This window comes from Macadamia integrifolia, unplaced genomic scaffold, assembly GCF_013358625.1.
Source record: "Macadamia integrifolia cultivar HAES 741 unplaced genomic scaffold, SCU_Mint_v3 scaffold2875, whole genome shotgun sequence".
Lineage (NCBI taxonomy): Eukaryota > Viridiplantae > Streptophyta > Magnoliopsida > Proteales > Proteaceae > Macadamia > Macadamia integrifolia.
Window position 1 is genome coordinate 1 of NW_024869021.1, and position 14329 is coordinate 14329.

Here is a 14329-nt window from a genome sequence, read left to right on the forward strand (position 1 = left end):
TGATCTTAAGTAAATTCTGGCTACCCCTCAATTTTCAGATTATAGCTTCTTACCAATGTATATGGAACCAACAACAGCACAAATGCTGTAAGCAAGATAAAGAACTAATGAAATAAGATTGATGTGTCTCAGGGAGTGGAAGGATGGAATTTGAGCCAAAAGCAGCATCAGGCCTCCAAATATTACTATAAATTCATAAAGCTTCATCTTCTCATTTGTGGTAGAGAGAATGTAAATTGCCTGAGAAGAATCCTTTTAAGTTAATATCACGAAGGAAAAAGAAACATGCATTCATAGAAACTATTGAATTGTCTAACCCAAGAGGATAAGCTAAAAGTTAGGCAAGGCCCACTGGTCTATGCAACCATCCAAGGTTAGTTAGTCAGTTTGGGATGTTCTTAACATTCCTTTCCTGTATCTACAGATACCGATCTGCTATCGATCTAGACCGGATTGGATTGGTGAGTATCGGTCGATTTTGCCCTTGCTTTTTTAAAAGGTTCAATTTTTTTACTTTTTTACCTTTGAAACTATACAGACAACTAATCCGAATCGATCAAGAATCGAGGATCGGTCTTAGTCGATATCAATAGGATATAGACGATAAATCCGATACAATACCGATACTTGAAACCATGGGCCTAGCTAGTATATGAAGCCATCTAAAGTCCATGTTACCCTTTATTTGGGTTGGGGTACTCAAGTTACATTTGGCCCATTTTTTAGGTGGACGCACATGGATATATCATTGGATCTGATTCCTCTATGGCATGGTGCATTGTGCAATGCACATTCGATGGCCAGGCACACCCGAGATGCACTCCAACACATGGACACTCAACCCAAGGTGCTCCTAATTATCGGATGTGCACAACATAGTGCGTCGCACCGTAGAGGACCCACACTCTATATCATTAATGTAGTGGACTAGGTAACTTTCATACCTTATTGATTATCAAACCCAGAGGGTTAAGATATTAGATGGAGAAACACAACTAGGGTATAACATCATCCAAGTCCCACAATTAGTTGATGCATGATTATCTCCATCAGAAACTGAATCATCTTTGAGATCCAATTTACCAGAACCTGTAGGATTAACACACTTCTAACTGTGCCACCGTTCTAATAGTAATTGTTTGACCGTATTTCATGGGGAACCATAGATAAGTGCATTGTGGCTAATAATTTCATTTGGGTTGTATTGATTTTTCCAATCTATCTCCATCACCTTAATTAGTCCTCATTTGATAACAATTGAGTGAAGCCAAGCATATCTAGCAATAAACATCAGTCCATCAGACCACTTTTTTTGAAGTTAGCAAATTGAATTATATCTCAATCTTCCCCACTCTAATATTAATAATCTTTTTCTAAATTATCTATTATTGTGCTTATCGTGAAATAAGGATGTGAATTTAAAATCAAAACTGTTTACTGAATTCGAATCGAGCCGTTTACATCAAAACCGTAAAACCGTTTAGTAAATGGTTCAGCTCTGGTTTCAAGTTTATGACCGATTAGTTACATGGGTCAGCTCGATTTTAACCGTTTCACCCATTGATTTCAAACTGAATTGACGCCGTAAAAGCCGAACCATTTAAATAGGCGAAAACCAATCCAATTAACCCATATAAAGATTAAATATTTAGTTGTTTTAATAAAACATAATGGTTCAATTTAGGGAAGAATTAAGGATCATAGAGGCTATCCAACAGTCTATTCAAGAATTTACTCCTATTATGTAGTTATGTAATTAAATCCTGGCTTATTCAATGCCTCATTTAATTTGATACAAGATTGAAGTGTTTATCAAGAAAAACAATTTTAATAAGCATGCAAATAAACTAGCAAACCGATTACTAACCGTTTAGAAACCGTATAGCATAAACTATGATCAAAACCGTTTAAAACTATGAAACTGACACCGTTTAAAAATCGTGGAACCAAAACCATTTACTAAATGATTGCGATTTCAGAAAGTACAACCATTTAATAAATAGTGTGATTTTGGTTTCCACCAAATAAATGTGAATCGAACCGAATCACACCATATACACCGAAACCGAACAAAAGCAATATTAGAGATTTTCATCCACTTCAATTTGTTATGATCTTGAGGCCTATCCTCCTTTGGATCTCAATATATATTGTCAATTTTCTTTATGCCAATATTATGGTGAAAAATATTAATTGTTGGGGGGGGGGGGAATTGGGGTTTTATCACTCACCTTAAGGCTCTGCCCACCAAGAAGAATGCAAAGAGCAACAGCAGCATAGCATACCGAGAACTGAATTGGGCCCACATAATACCGGGCCCACCTTGACCCTGAAATATAAGAATTGAATACACAAAATTAGGCCAGCTTTCTTTTGACGGTCAAAAGCAAAAAATGCCCCTTAACATTAATATAGACTGTTAACTTTTTTGTTTCTTAGGTAAAGTAATATGTATATAGGCTCTGTCGTCTACCTTGGTTGTAAAATATGAGAGAAAAAGATTTCTGCTCAAATTGTGGGAGTGCATGGGTAAATATCATAGGGGTGAAATTTATACCTTTTATTGGGGGTGGGGTGGTTATTTTACTCCTTCCTTAGTTTAGGTGTAAGCATCACATTGTCAAACAAAGTTCCTTTATCTATATAAGGCACATTGCTGGTGTATCATAAGCTATCACCCTTTGTGTCTATCTCTCTCTTTTCCCCATTTGAAATGATCCCCCGGCTCCCTCCTGTGTGATGCTCCATCTTGTGCTTCTATTTGTGTTTCCCGTTGACTTATTGCACCCAAGTAGTGTGTCTATCCCTCTCAAAAAAAAAAAAAAAAAAATCATAAATTAACCTTTATGCCGCCCACCTAGGAAGAGCTTCCTCAATGGCCACCTCATTTTTCCATGTGAAAGGATGATGTGATAATTTTAACCTATGCATATAGTAGTTATACCTTAAATAGTCACATCATATTTTAGAGCTTAACTTAATCAAATATCATTCTACTTTGAACTTAGATTCTCTCTAGTCGTTGGGATGTTCAGTATGCATCTGACAACTAGACAAACATGGGAGTATGTGTTCATAACTTGGGGTGTTTGATCCATGGTTTCGAGTATCAGTTTGGGATCGGCTGTATCGGATTGGTATTGGTTGAGATTGATCCCTGATCCGATACCAATCCGGATAGGTTATCCGGATTGTTTCAAGGGTAAAATAGAAAAAAAAGTACTTTTTATAAAAATCAGGGGTAAAATAGACCAATACTCACCGATCCTATCCGATCCAAATCGATATCAAATTGATATCTGTAGAGACCGATACCAATACCGATATTATCCCCCAAATTCTTGATTTGACCGGATCCTCCAAACCATGGGTTTCATAAGGAGGGAATACAATTTTTGACAAATTGACAACAAAGAAGGACAATGGAAGGATTCTTTCCTTTTGGCCTTGGACAGGTGTGCTAGGTAGGGGTGCAACAAGGTCAGGTTGGGATGGGTTTCTTAAAACCCTAGCCTAACCCTGAGTCCCCTTAACTGGGCCCAAACCTGTCCTGACCCTGACTCAGGGCCGCAAAACTTCAACCCTGGCCCTACCCTTCAGGGTTCAACCCAACCCTTACCTGCTCTGATTGGCCCTGATTTTTCAGGGTCGGGCCGGGATGCCCCTGACCCTAATTGACACTGACCCTGACCTTGATTTGCCATCAAGGGCTGGATATACCTTGACCTTAACCTTGACCTGCAAAATATGAAATAACTTAAAAATAAAAAATATTCATAATAAAGAGGAGATAAAAAATACAAAGTTACAAATTAATTGTCATGAGGAGAACATCAAGCAAAACATTCAAACAATACAAATAACTCCAACTATTATAGTAAACAAGAGGAGATCATCCTAGAAAGCAAATAATCTAAAAAATTTCAATTATTTGTTATGATAAACAAAGAGATCATCCTAATAAGGTAAACAATCTGAGATCGGTGAGAAGATACATTAGGAGTTTTGAGGTGTCAATGACTCAATGTCAAACAAAATATAAAATTAGGTTAAATTCAGAGTTAACATCAAAGTCACAACCAGGGTCAACATGGGCAAAAATTAGAGTCGGGTTGGGGCCAAAAGTCAAGGTAAAAAAATCAAGGCTAGGTTCAGAGCGGGCTGGGCGAGCTAAAGACATCAACCCTTATCCGCCCTGACCCTGACTTAGGATAAAAAATTTCAGGGTCGGGCCTGCCCTTAGGGAAAAAAATTTTGGATCGATACTTATTCATGATCAAGACGGGCCAAGGGTGGGTTCGGGTCGTCAGGGCCAAACTTGCACCCCTAGTGCTAGGCATGTAGAAACTGATCCGGATTTTCATATATAATTGAGTATTGCTTTGAAAATTGGTAATTAGTAGTCTTAGGCAGTAATCTATTCTATCCAATGGTTGTAACATGGAAAATTAGGTGAACCATCAAAGAAAGACATGAAAATATCCGTTTGCCACTAACGGAAAGTGATTTTGCTACCTTTTTTTAAGGTAGGCGTTAACAACCCCTATCTCCATATCTCTCTCTCTCTCTCTCTCTCTCTTTCTCTCTCTCTCTCTACTCAATTGTTCCATGTAGGGGTGTCAATTCTAAGCATGCATCGGTAGGTCCAACTAAGTCCGACACGTTTACAGTTCAGCTTAGATCGGTCCATTTAATAAATGTCTGACAAGTTTATTAAACGAGCATTCATAATGCAGGTAACTAGCCCATCGGACCCCCGATCAAATAGACATGTTTATAAGCCCAACTTGAACCGACTCGTTATAACCCATCAACCCCTTTAATACTACATAAAATTCATATTTGCCACTACTAGTAAGAAACTAATTAAACTTTTTTACTTTTTAATTTTTTTAATAACAACCATAATCTCATATCGCTTCTCTTCTTTATTAAAAAGTTACGTCACATATTTCTTGGCCTTTAATCCATTTAAGAAAATAATTTTATGGTAGACACATTTAAAACCCGTTTAAACTTAAATAGGTCCATAACCTAATTAAGGCCCGATTTAGAAAACGGAATTAAAGCTGGACATCGATCAATCCGAATATAAATCATACCATACTTTCCAAAACTAGACCTATCTATTTAATGAACATTCACGATGCAAGACTTGTAAAAGGTCAAGTCCAATTAAGTCCGACTGAGACTAACCCGACCTGACCGATTTATTGACACCCCTAATTCCATGCATCTCACTGGTGTGTGCGTTTCTCTATGCGGTTGCTCATAAATTTCATTTGCTCAGTTATGGGATTAGCATTTTTTATAGGAAAAAGACACCTCGAGATCGGTGTCCTTTGTTGAATTTGAATCCTTTCCACCTTTTTGGTAAAGAATCCTTTCCACCTTGAGACTATTGCATATAATTAAATAGATTGCGCCGGTCTAGATAAGCTGACGGTACAGGGAAATAGTATCTGTGACGAAGTGACACCTATGTTCAGACATATAAGATGAAATAATTGACTTATCTACCTCTGAAATAAAAAATAGTACCCCTATGGCCTATACATCGATATACATTGATATCGATTAGATGATGTGATTTTTATAAAAATAAAATAAAATAAAACAAGATGCCGTGGTTCCAAAAAAAAAAAAACAAATGACATACATGTGTAGTGTATGGGGAGTGGGTCAAAGATTCTAAATTGATACCCCAATCAAATATACCATTTGGCAGTTTCTGCAATTTCGCCCTTATTTTACCCCAAAAAAATGCATTAATTAAGTAGTCCAATCTCCCTAGACCCTAAGTCCCAAATGCTCAAGACAATACAACCTGCTCTTGAGGGCAAAACAACCTGCTCTTGAGGGCAAAGACTCGAAAGAACCACCACTGCACAAGTGGTTGATTACAATATATGTAAAGCACACCTAAGCATCTTAAACAGGTTTGAGAAAATAAAAAATAAATTTTTGCCTCAAAATTATTTTCCAGAAGATTTTTTTTTTCCTTCTGTTTTTTTCAATTGATTGATGTTGATAATGACTCATAAAATTGAGTGGTTTCACTGAGTCAAATACTAACGGGTCACCGAGTTAAATAGTACATACCTAGAATAGTAGTGCCCATGTCCCTGAACCGAAGCGTTCTCTGCCCAAGCTTTTCATGGCGTTCCAGCACCAGTGAGAGAAGGTTGTAGGAGTAGAAGGTCACCATAGTTCCAATTGCTAAGCAGAAAACGCCGGGGACCCATCCCATCATCGCAAACGTAAAGGGTAGACTCAGGACCGGCGGACCCACAATCGCCGTCGTTAGATGGTACCCACAGTGCACCCATGATCCTGCAACTCTTCCAAGTTAGCAAAAATAAATTTCACTCTCTCTCTCTCTCTCTAGATCACTCTTGTTGTGTGCTATTTTACCTCTGGATTTGAGAACGAAGAGAGCTCCGGCATCTAGCTCTTTCGTTGGGCCGAGTTGGGATTCCTCTTCTATTCTTGTTTTTGTCATTTTTGTTGTTGGAGATTTGGAGTGACTGGAAGCTTTGGTAGAAAAGATAAAGAGAGTTCCAAGTCTAATAAGTGTATGTAGCCGGTGGAGAAAGATATGTTATCTGGAGTTCTGGACAGAGGTCGAGGATTTCAAAGAGTAATGGCGTCAGAAAGAGACAAAGGGGAGCCGTCGACTAGGACTAGTCAACCAGTTACTGCTCTCGTGTCTCCACAAGACTTTAGGATTTATTTAGTTCAGAAAATGGCTCCACTCTATCCGGCCGGAGAGAGGGAATTGATTCACGTACGAGAAATGTGCCAAAATGATCTTGATCCATGGATTTAAAATTATTTTTTTTAATCTTCATTTAATAAATATTAAATTTACAAATCAGGGACGTATGAAAATATTATTGCACGAGAACGTGAACCTGATCAATACTTAAGTGAGAACTAAGAAGGGAATATATGGTTCCGAAGTAAATGGTTCAATTTGATTTGATGCAAGGTATAGTTTAGATAAATTAAAGTCAATTTATTTGACGCAAGTTCAGTCTCTCAGATATTGAAATCAAAATCATTTATAAATAATCTTGATTTAAACAAGTTTCTAATTTTATATGCTTTCTTTTAATAATGAATAGAACTATTTATTTTTATATGCTTTCTTTTCATAGTTTTTTTTTATTTTTTTTTTTATTGAAATATATGTAAACCTAACATAGAATGAGTTATACTTACTTACTATGTATTTATTAATCATTTAGGAAATTTTCTTGTATCACCTCTAATTTTATTCTTTATTTCTTGTAACCCCCACATTATAGAAAAGATTTTGTACATCCTTCACTTTCATAAGAAAATTTGCTATACATTCATTCCTTTAAAAATACTGTTAAGTGATGATGTCAGCAGTTTAGTATTATCTAAATGGTCAAACTATCCTTGATTATGGGTAAACTTCCCAATATATCTTGCACTTTTAAACCCCAAAATTAAAGTGTCTTGCTTTTTATCCTAAGCCACCATCTCTGCTCCAACTACCTGTGAAGAAAAGTGGAAGAAAAAACAGTTGAAAAAGAAGAAATAGTTGAGGAAGAAGCTTCATTGCCTTCCTTTTCTGCAGGTTATTTCTTATCCTTCCATGCCTTTGCAAACAGGATGAGAGAACCCATTAATTAGATTACTTAATTTAGGGTTTTTTGTTGGTTCTGGTGATCTATATGAATTTACAAGGATGAATAAGGGTGATCCCAAGGGGTAGCCGAGTTGGCAAGGGACCTTCACCTTAAAAATTGTATGGTTCTGAGTTCGACTTCCCTTACCTCTTTGGGGCCAAGGATCTCGTCAATTGATAAAGAGTGATCCCAAAAATTTTCATCTCTTGGAAAACTAAGATCAAAATTTGCTCCCTCATTTTAACGATTGGACAACATACCTATTCTTGGAGGATTACACACAATTTTTGTTGAAAAGAAGCTTAGTGGGGGAAATGGGTTGTTATGTAGAAGACTAGAAGTTAGATACAGGCAAAAAAGTCTTATCACATTTTAAGTTAACGTTATTATTCATTAGGGCTATGGTGGATTTTTTTTTTTCTCAAATTGTGGTGTTGTAGGAAATAAAAAAATAAATTTAGGGGTGATACGAGAAAATTCCCTACTATTTTAATGATTTACTTAAATAGACTACTGTCGGTTTAAACAACTCGAATCGTTTTAAACCGTTTAACTAATCGGTCTCAATTATGAATCCGAAATCAAAATATATATTAAATAGTTTCACAGTTTTGATAAAATTAAACAACTTGATTTTGTTTTGATAAACGATTTCAGTTTGATTTTGACGCCCTTAAATAGGGATTTATTATCATCATAAATTGAGGATGTTTTAAGAACCTAGAATGGTAGTTGAACCCTTCCTATGTGGCGGAGGAAAATTTTCTTAAAGAAATAAAATCTAATTTTACATATTGATGTACAAAAAATTGGTGGAGCCCATCATGTGTGTAACGAATATGAGATTGCATTCACAATGGAAATCCATTGAGACTATATGTTTTTTTTTTTTTCGGAAGGAAGCCTTTGTATAGTCTTCCTTCCAAAAAAAGATGCATATTCAAATAAAAAACATCCATCCTACCAAGCTCGACAAAGAAATACATTCCACTAGAATCAATAATGATGCTTGATCCCCACCACCACCACCACCAATTTACCTCGTTCAAATTTAAACAAAAGATAAAGGATTTTGCAAATATCTTTCGTAGAAAAGTTTTGACTAGTAGCTCCAAACTTCCAATATATGCAGTTTTAGAAAGATTTTTTGGATATACACCTCATTCTATCACATGATATGTCACATGGACTATAAGAACGATTATTAGAAAAGGAAGGAGAATTCAAACAAAATAGATGAAATGAAAGAGATCCAAATGAATGAAAATAATATCTACATGGGTGAAAATGATGCAAGAACTTAAATTAATGGAACTGATCAGACCCGACTAAAACGAATCTGCCACGACAGATTGAAACCCCTACTACTTTAACTGATTGATTTGGTGTCAAAACGTTTGACAATAAAATCTCCACGACATGACCAAGACCAACAATGTATTTAGACGTCTTCCCACTTTGTCAAATTAGCTTCGTAAGCCTTTGAAGTCGTTCCCTTGGTTGTCCTATTCATCTTGAGATTTCTAACGTACTGGGTAGGCGAGCAGGCCACTTGTCCACATCTTCTTAAAATATGTAGTGTGACAATTTTTTTATGGGTAATTTACAATGCCACCTCCTGGAGAATGCCAATATTAGAGGGACACCCCCTCTCTTTCACCAAATTAGACTCGGACCCCTTACCGTCAGTCAACGTTACATGATGCTTTGAAATGACGTTTTTGCCCTCATGAGTAAAAACTGATAAATTAGACATTTTTCATTATCCCAAAAATACCCCTCCTTATCTTTGGACAACAAAACCAAGGTTATCGCATTTTTGATCTCCTGTAGCTTCCTATTGGTCGTCTCCGAGTGGATGACACGCTTCCCTGCAACAAAGCACGTAATGACGAAAGCGTCTTTTAGCCCTTCTGCAAAGAACTTCTCCACTGCTTGTGGCGGCGATCAAGCATGGTTGCCGGCAAGGGGAGGGGCGGAGCCGCCAATTCTTCTACCAAGAAAAATGAGAATACTATTCGAAGCAACCACCAAGAACACCTTCCCCTAATCCTGGGTGCCGCGCCTTCCTCTTCCGTCAGGAAACGTGGGAGACCCCGCAAGTATTTTCCTAAGGAGAGTGAGAGAAAAGACGTCGATCAACGGGAACGCATCTCCCCAGTCATCTTGAGCAGCGCCGCCGCCACCGCTACTGCCACCGCCGCTACCACCACCACTGCCAAGAAAAGTAAGAAAAATCCCCAAATTGACCGCCACGAGCACCTCTCCCAACTCACCCCTCTTCTCGCTTCCGCTATCACCGCCGCCCACAGCTTCCTCGCCCAGAATGATCTTCATCTTCACCCTTCCCAAACCCTAACCCTAGAATCACTAATCGCAGCCTCTGCCGTCTCTCTCACCCAATTCAACTCTCTCATCGAAACCCTCGTTCCTACCGAAACCGTGAAAAGCCTAATAACCCCTCTGAGCTCTTCCTTATCCTCATCTTCCTGCTGGTTCCAGCGCTTTCTTTACGTTGCCTCCGACGACTCTGATCCCCGCTGGATGGAAGCCTTCCGAATGTCCAAGCTCTCTTTCTATCTCCTCCTTGAAACCCTTACTCGTTCACTGGAGTGGACATTTCCAAAACCAGCGCAATTTCATAGCATTTCACCTAGTCTTCGGTTGCCTGTGCCTTCAACGGGTAGTCGCAAACGGTAGTTCTGTGAATCTCAGGCTCTCAACCAATTCCTATTCACTCCTACAAATCGAAGTGTTGAGGCTCCATGCTGTCCATCGCCGATGCCGCTACCGCTGCTCTGTACGATCGCCGGTCATCCAAAAATAACGATTTGGGAGAAATGGAAATTAGGTCTTGGAATGGGTATTTTAGGTACTTCAATTTAATAAGGGTATATTGGTATTTAAAATAAAATATAGTTGTTGATATCAATATAAAAGGTATATTCCTTAACGTTGACTGACGGTAGGGGGTCCGAGTCCAATTTGGTGAAAGAGAGGGGGTGTCCCTCTAATATTGGCATTCTCCAAGGGGTGGCATTGTAAATTACCCTTTTTTTATTCCACGCAACCTTTAAACTGTAGAACATGTGCTTAGGTCACGATTTCAATTCCTCTCCACCGCATTTCCACCGTATCCCTTTTTACCCCTTGGAATCCACCCTTTTGGGAAGCCAACCTATAACCTATTGGCCTAAGGGCCCTTGACAGGCATGAAAGAAGGAATATGAATCTAATTGCACGATAGGTAGGGATGCTGATACCTAAGGGTGTCAACTTGTTGGGTTGGGTTAATCACAGTCGTCTCTAAAGGCCCATGTCCCCACAGATCATGATTTATTTATGAGTTGATCTTGATCGGTGTCATGTCAAATTCAATCAGATTCTAGGTTTCAATCAGGTTTCTCTTAATCGGGCCCTAAACGGTATAATATACCCATAAAATTCTAAATGGACTCTAAATGGTCTTTATTTTTCTTGGATTTAAAATACTTTAATTGATAAAAATATCAATATATATCCTATTCTATCCCAAAAAAATCAAAATATCTGTATAAATGATCATGCTAAACGTGTTGATCCAAGTTGGACTTATAAATAAACTGGATCCATCAAGAGGTTCATTAAACTTACCCCTTGCATTGTATACTTCTAATTTATAAATGAGCTAAACTTAGACCTGACACGCTTATTAATTAGACCGTTTCAAATCCAACTATAAATATGTCGAACTTAATCCTCGGACTTGGGATTGACACCATTACTGATACCCATCAGCAAAACTTGAATTTGTCCAAACCATTAAACGCATTTACATGTGTCAGCCGAAAAATTGGACTGACATTGAACAATGGTCAAGACCTCAATTGAAAACGGTGACACTTTTGATCAGTCATTAGCTGAAAAGTTTTCTCCATCCTCCACCACTGAATTAAAGGTAAGATGGGAAGCTGGCATGGATGAGTATCCTCATGTGAATAATAAAAATGATCATTAATTCACCAGTGGGAGCATTTAATAAGCATCATAACTTTCCCAACATTAATCGAATTCAACCGCACGATAAGAATTAGATCCTTCAGATTCCAATCCAACTATTCACCACATATAGCGATATTTCCAGTGAAGCCAGCCCTCTCAGCCATGATCTAATGCCCCTTTAATCACTTGATCAAATTAGATTCAATAGATTGGAATCTTCTCACTTCTTTTAATCACAAAGAAGTTCTCAGCCTTCACATTTTGTGCTGAAAACCCCAAGGCCAAAACTTATAAAATTTTCAGAAAAGTCCCTCACTCCAAGAAAAAAAAAAAAAATCCAAAACTCCCCTCCTACACCAGGAGGTTTTGGCCAGTTTTTAAGTTGGTTTTTCGAATCAGTTTCACATAAATGCTAATAACTTCTTCATACGATTTCAAACCAAGACGAAATAAAATGCATTGGAACAAAGACTTGACATCCTACAACTTTCAAGACAACCCGATTGTTAAACTCATCCATGCGAATATGTGAAAATATCATAATGCCCCTGAGCCTTTCGAATGCTGTAAATTCTTCATACGAAATTGAATGCAACAAAACTAAGTGCGTTGGAAAGATTGGATTTTTTTCGTAAGGTTATATGGAGGATATTTCTTAAAAAAAAAAAATCGTCTTCAATGCCCTGATTGTCACATAGGCTAGTTTTGTTACTGCAGATGTTGTAATTTCTTTATACGATATTAGAACTAGATAAAATCATGTGCGTTGAAAAGGATAAATTATACTCAACTTTTTCATGAAGTAACCATCTTCCAGAAGAATCATTTTCACTATCGAAAATTCCTCCGAGCGTAAATAGGTTAATTTGTCAGTTTTGACCCGAAATCCCGCACTACCTATCATAAATAACTCAAACCACTTATGACACTTCATGTAATACTGCCATCTCATCAGAGAGATCGAATGCTACCATTTCACCACTTTCATCCATGTCACCCAAATTTTTCGCGTCATCACTGTCATGTGGCCAAGGTTTCCATTTATGACAGTCTCAATTGGTACCATCTTTGATACTTTAGCATTTTTTATACACTGTGATCCCTGATACTCTATCAAATCTGATACCCTATGATCCTTGATCAAATGATACCATTTTTTATACTTTTAGTCACTCTGCCACATCACACTGCCAGCTATACGCTCTGCTGATTCAAACTGTACTGTGTTGACAAAAATGACAACATCATGTACACTGTTTGTACAACGAATCCACCCTTATAGTAAAAAATCATAGCCAAACCCTGTTCAAGCTCAAGGTGGACTAGGACGGGTTTAGGACAACAAGGCAAACTTGCACCCCTACTTGCAACACACCCTTGTTTTTTGCAACCCTAAGAAAAAAGTGGTCCCTCAAATATAAATACATGTCTAGAGGTGGACTTATAGTCATCTTTGTCACCTCTAAAGTCAGCATCGGAGTATCCAATAACCTCAAGTTTTTCCGTCTGAAAACAAAATTTTAAATGTTTAGTTCCTTTGATACTTCATTATCTTTTTTACTCTTATTTGGATGGCCCACAAATTTTACTGACATGGTGGGATGATGTGCTAGTTTTGATCATAGGGTAGATATGTCTAGAGTTAGATTAGTTACTAGTTAAATTTTAAGATATAATTCAATCAAATGCACTCTTGTTTATTGGCATGTATCCTTCTATTTTTCTAGCCTTCATATACGAATGCCCATTTGTACTCCCTAAATTTTTATAGCTTTATTGTCATTTTATGACTCTATTTGGGCTAAAAATTCAATATATAAACTGGGATCTATCTACAAATACTTTGTCATGATTAAATACTTTGCTTTAACAAATATGACCTATAAATATAAAGCAGGGACATAAGATATTTCTTTTTGGACTTGCATTCCCTAAGACTTTTTACTCTTCATATTACCTTGTTTCATTCTCACTATAGAATTCCAATGTCCAAATTTTCAATTACATATATGAAATGACAAGATTTACCCTCATTGAAAGAAGAAATATGTTATACTAAAAGGTTAAAATAAAAAAAAATGGCTACCAACATAGAGATTTTCCTATATATGTGGGTGTTGGGGGGGGACTTTCTTTAGTCCGTAGGTTTTAAAGAGTAGGAGTCATAATTACTGACTCTTTGATGAGAATATGGGAGCATTATGGTAACTTTGTTTAATAGGTAGAGTACTAATACTTTATCCATAAAGTGGATGACTCCAAAGCGAACCAAATTATTATTTTTCCTATATATATATATATATATATATATATACTAGTAAACTTGCATGTGTAATGCACGTATGAGGTTTTGTTATGTAGCAAATAACAATGTATAATATAAGCTAATTGAATAAATAAGGCAAAATTACATGATTTGTATGGATTAGATTTTTAAGATAATGCTTGAGCTCACTAGTAATTTCGTAAGAAGGGCCCATTCAACTATGTGGTACATATGTTAAGTTGAAAGGCATCAAGTTATTCTACCTTCATCTCTATAATCAGACATTATATTTGTCTACCCAAAAAAGGGGGAAAAAATGAAAAAGCCATAGCAAGTGCCTTCTGAATTTGTTAGAAATAAGTTCAGATTGTAAAGTATCAAACAACTAGTTACAGTGAGACCCTATAAACCTACAAATCAT

The 14329-nt window shown here is 37.1% G+C and overlaps 2 protein-coding genes across 2 annotated transcripts; one reads left to right on the forward strand and one right to left on the reverse strand.

The window, feature by feature from the left end:
- Positions 1 to 53: 53 nt before the first annotated feature.
- LOC122067373 (GABA transporter 1-like) lies at positions 54 to 6547 on the reverse strand (the record flags this gene model as incomplete). The annotated part of the gene is made up of 4 exons (XM_042631205.1): positions 6415 to 6547; positions 6103 to 6333; positions 2232 to 2329; positions 54 to 240 (listed from the first exon to the last, which is right to left on the reverse strand). Coding segments are annotated over exons 1-4 (604 nt in total), but the record flags the coding sequence as incomplete, so codon positions are not given.
- A 3045-nt stretch (positions 6548 to 9592) lies between these two features.
- Positions 9593 to 10361, forward strand: LOC122067374. The gene has a single exon (XM_042631206.1). The coding sequence runs from the start codon at positions 9615 to 9617 to the stop codon at positions 10359 to 10361; it is 747 nt and encodes a 248-aa protein (XP_042487140.1). The 5' UTR covers positions 9593 to 9614.
- The last annotated feature ends 3968 nt before the right edge of the window (positions 10362 to 14329 follow it).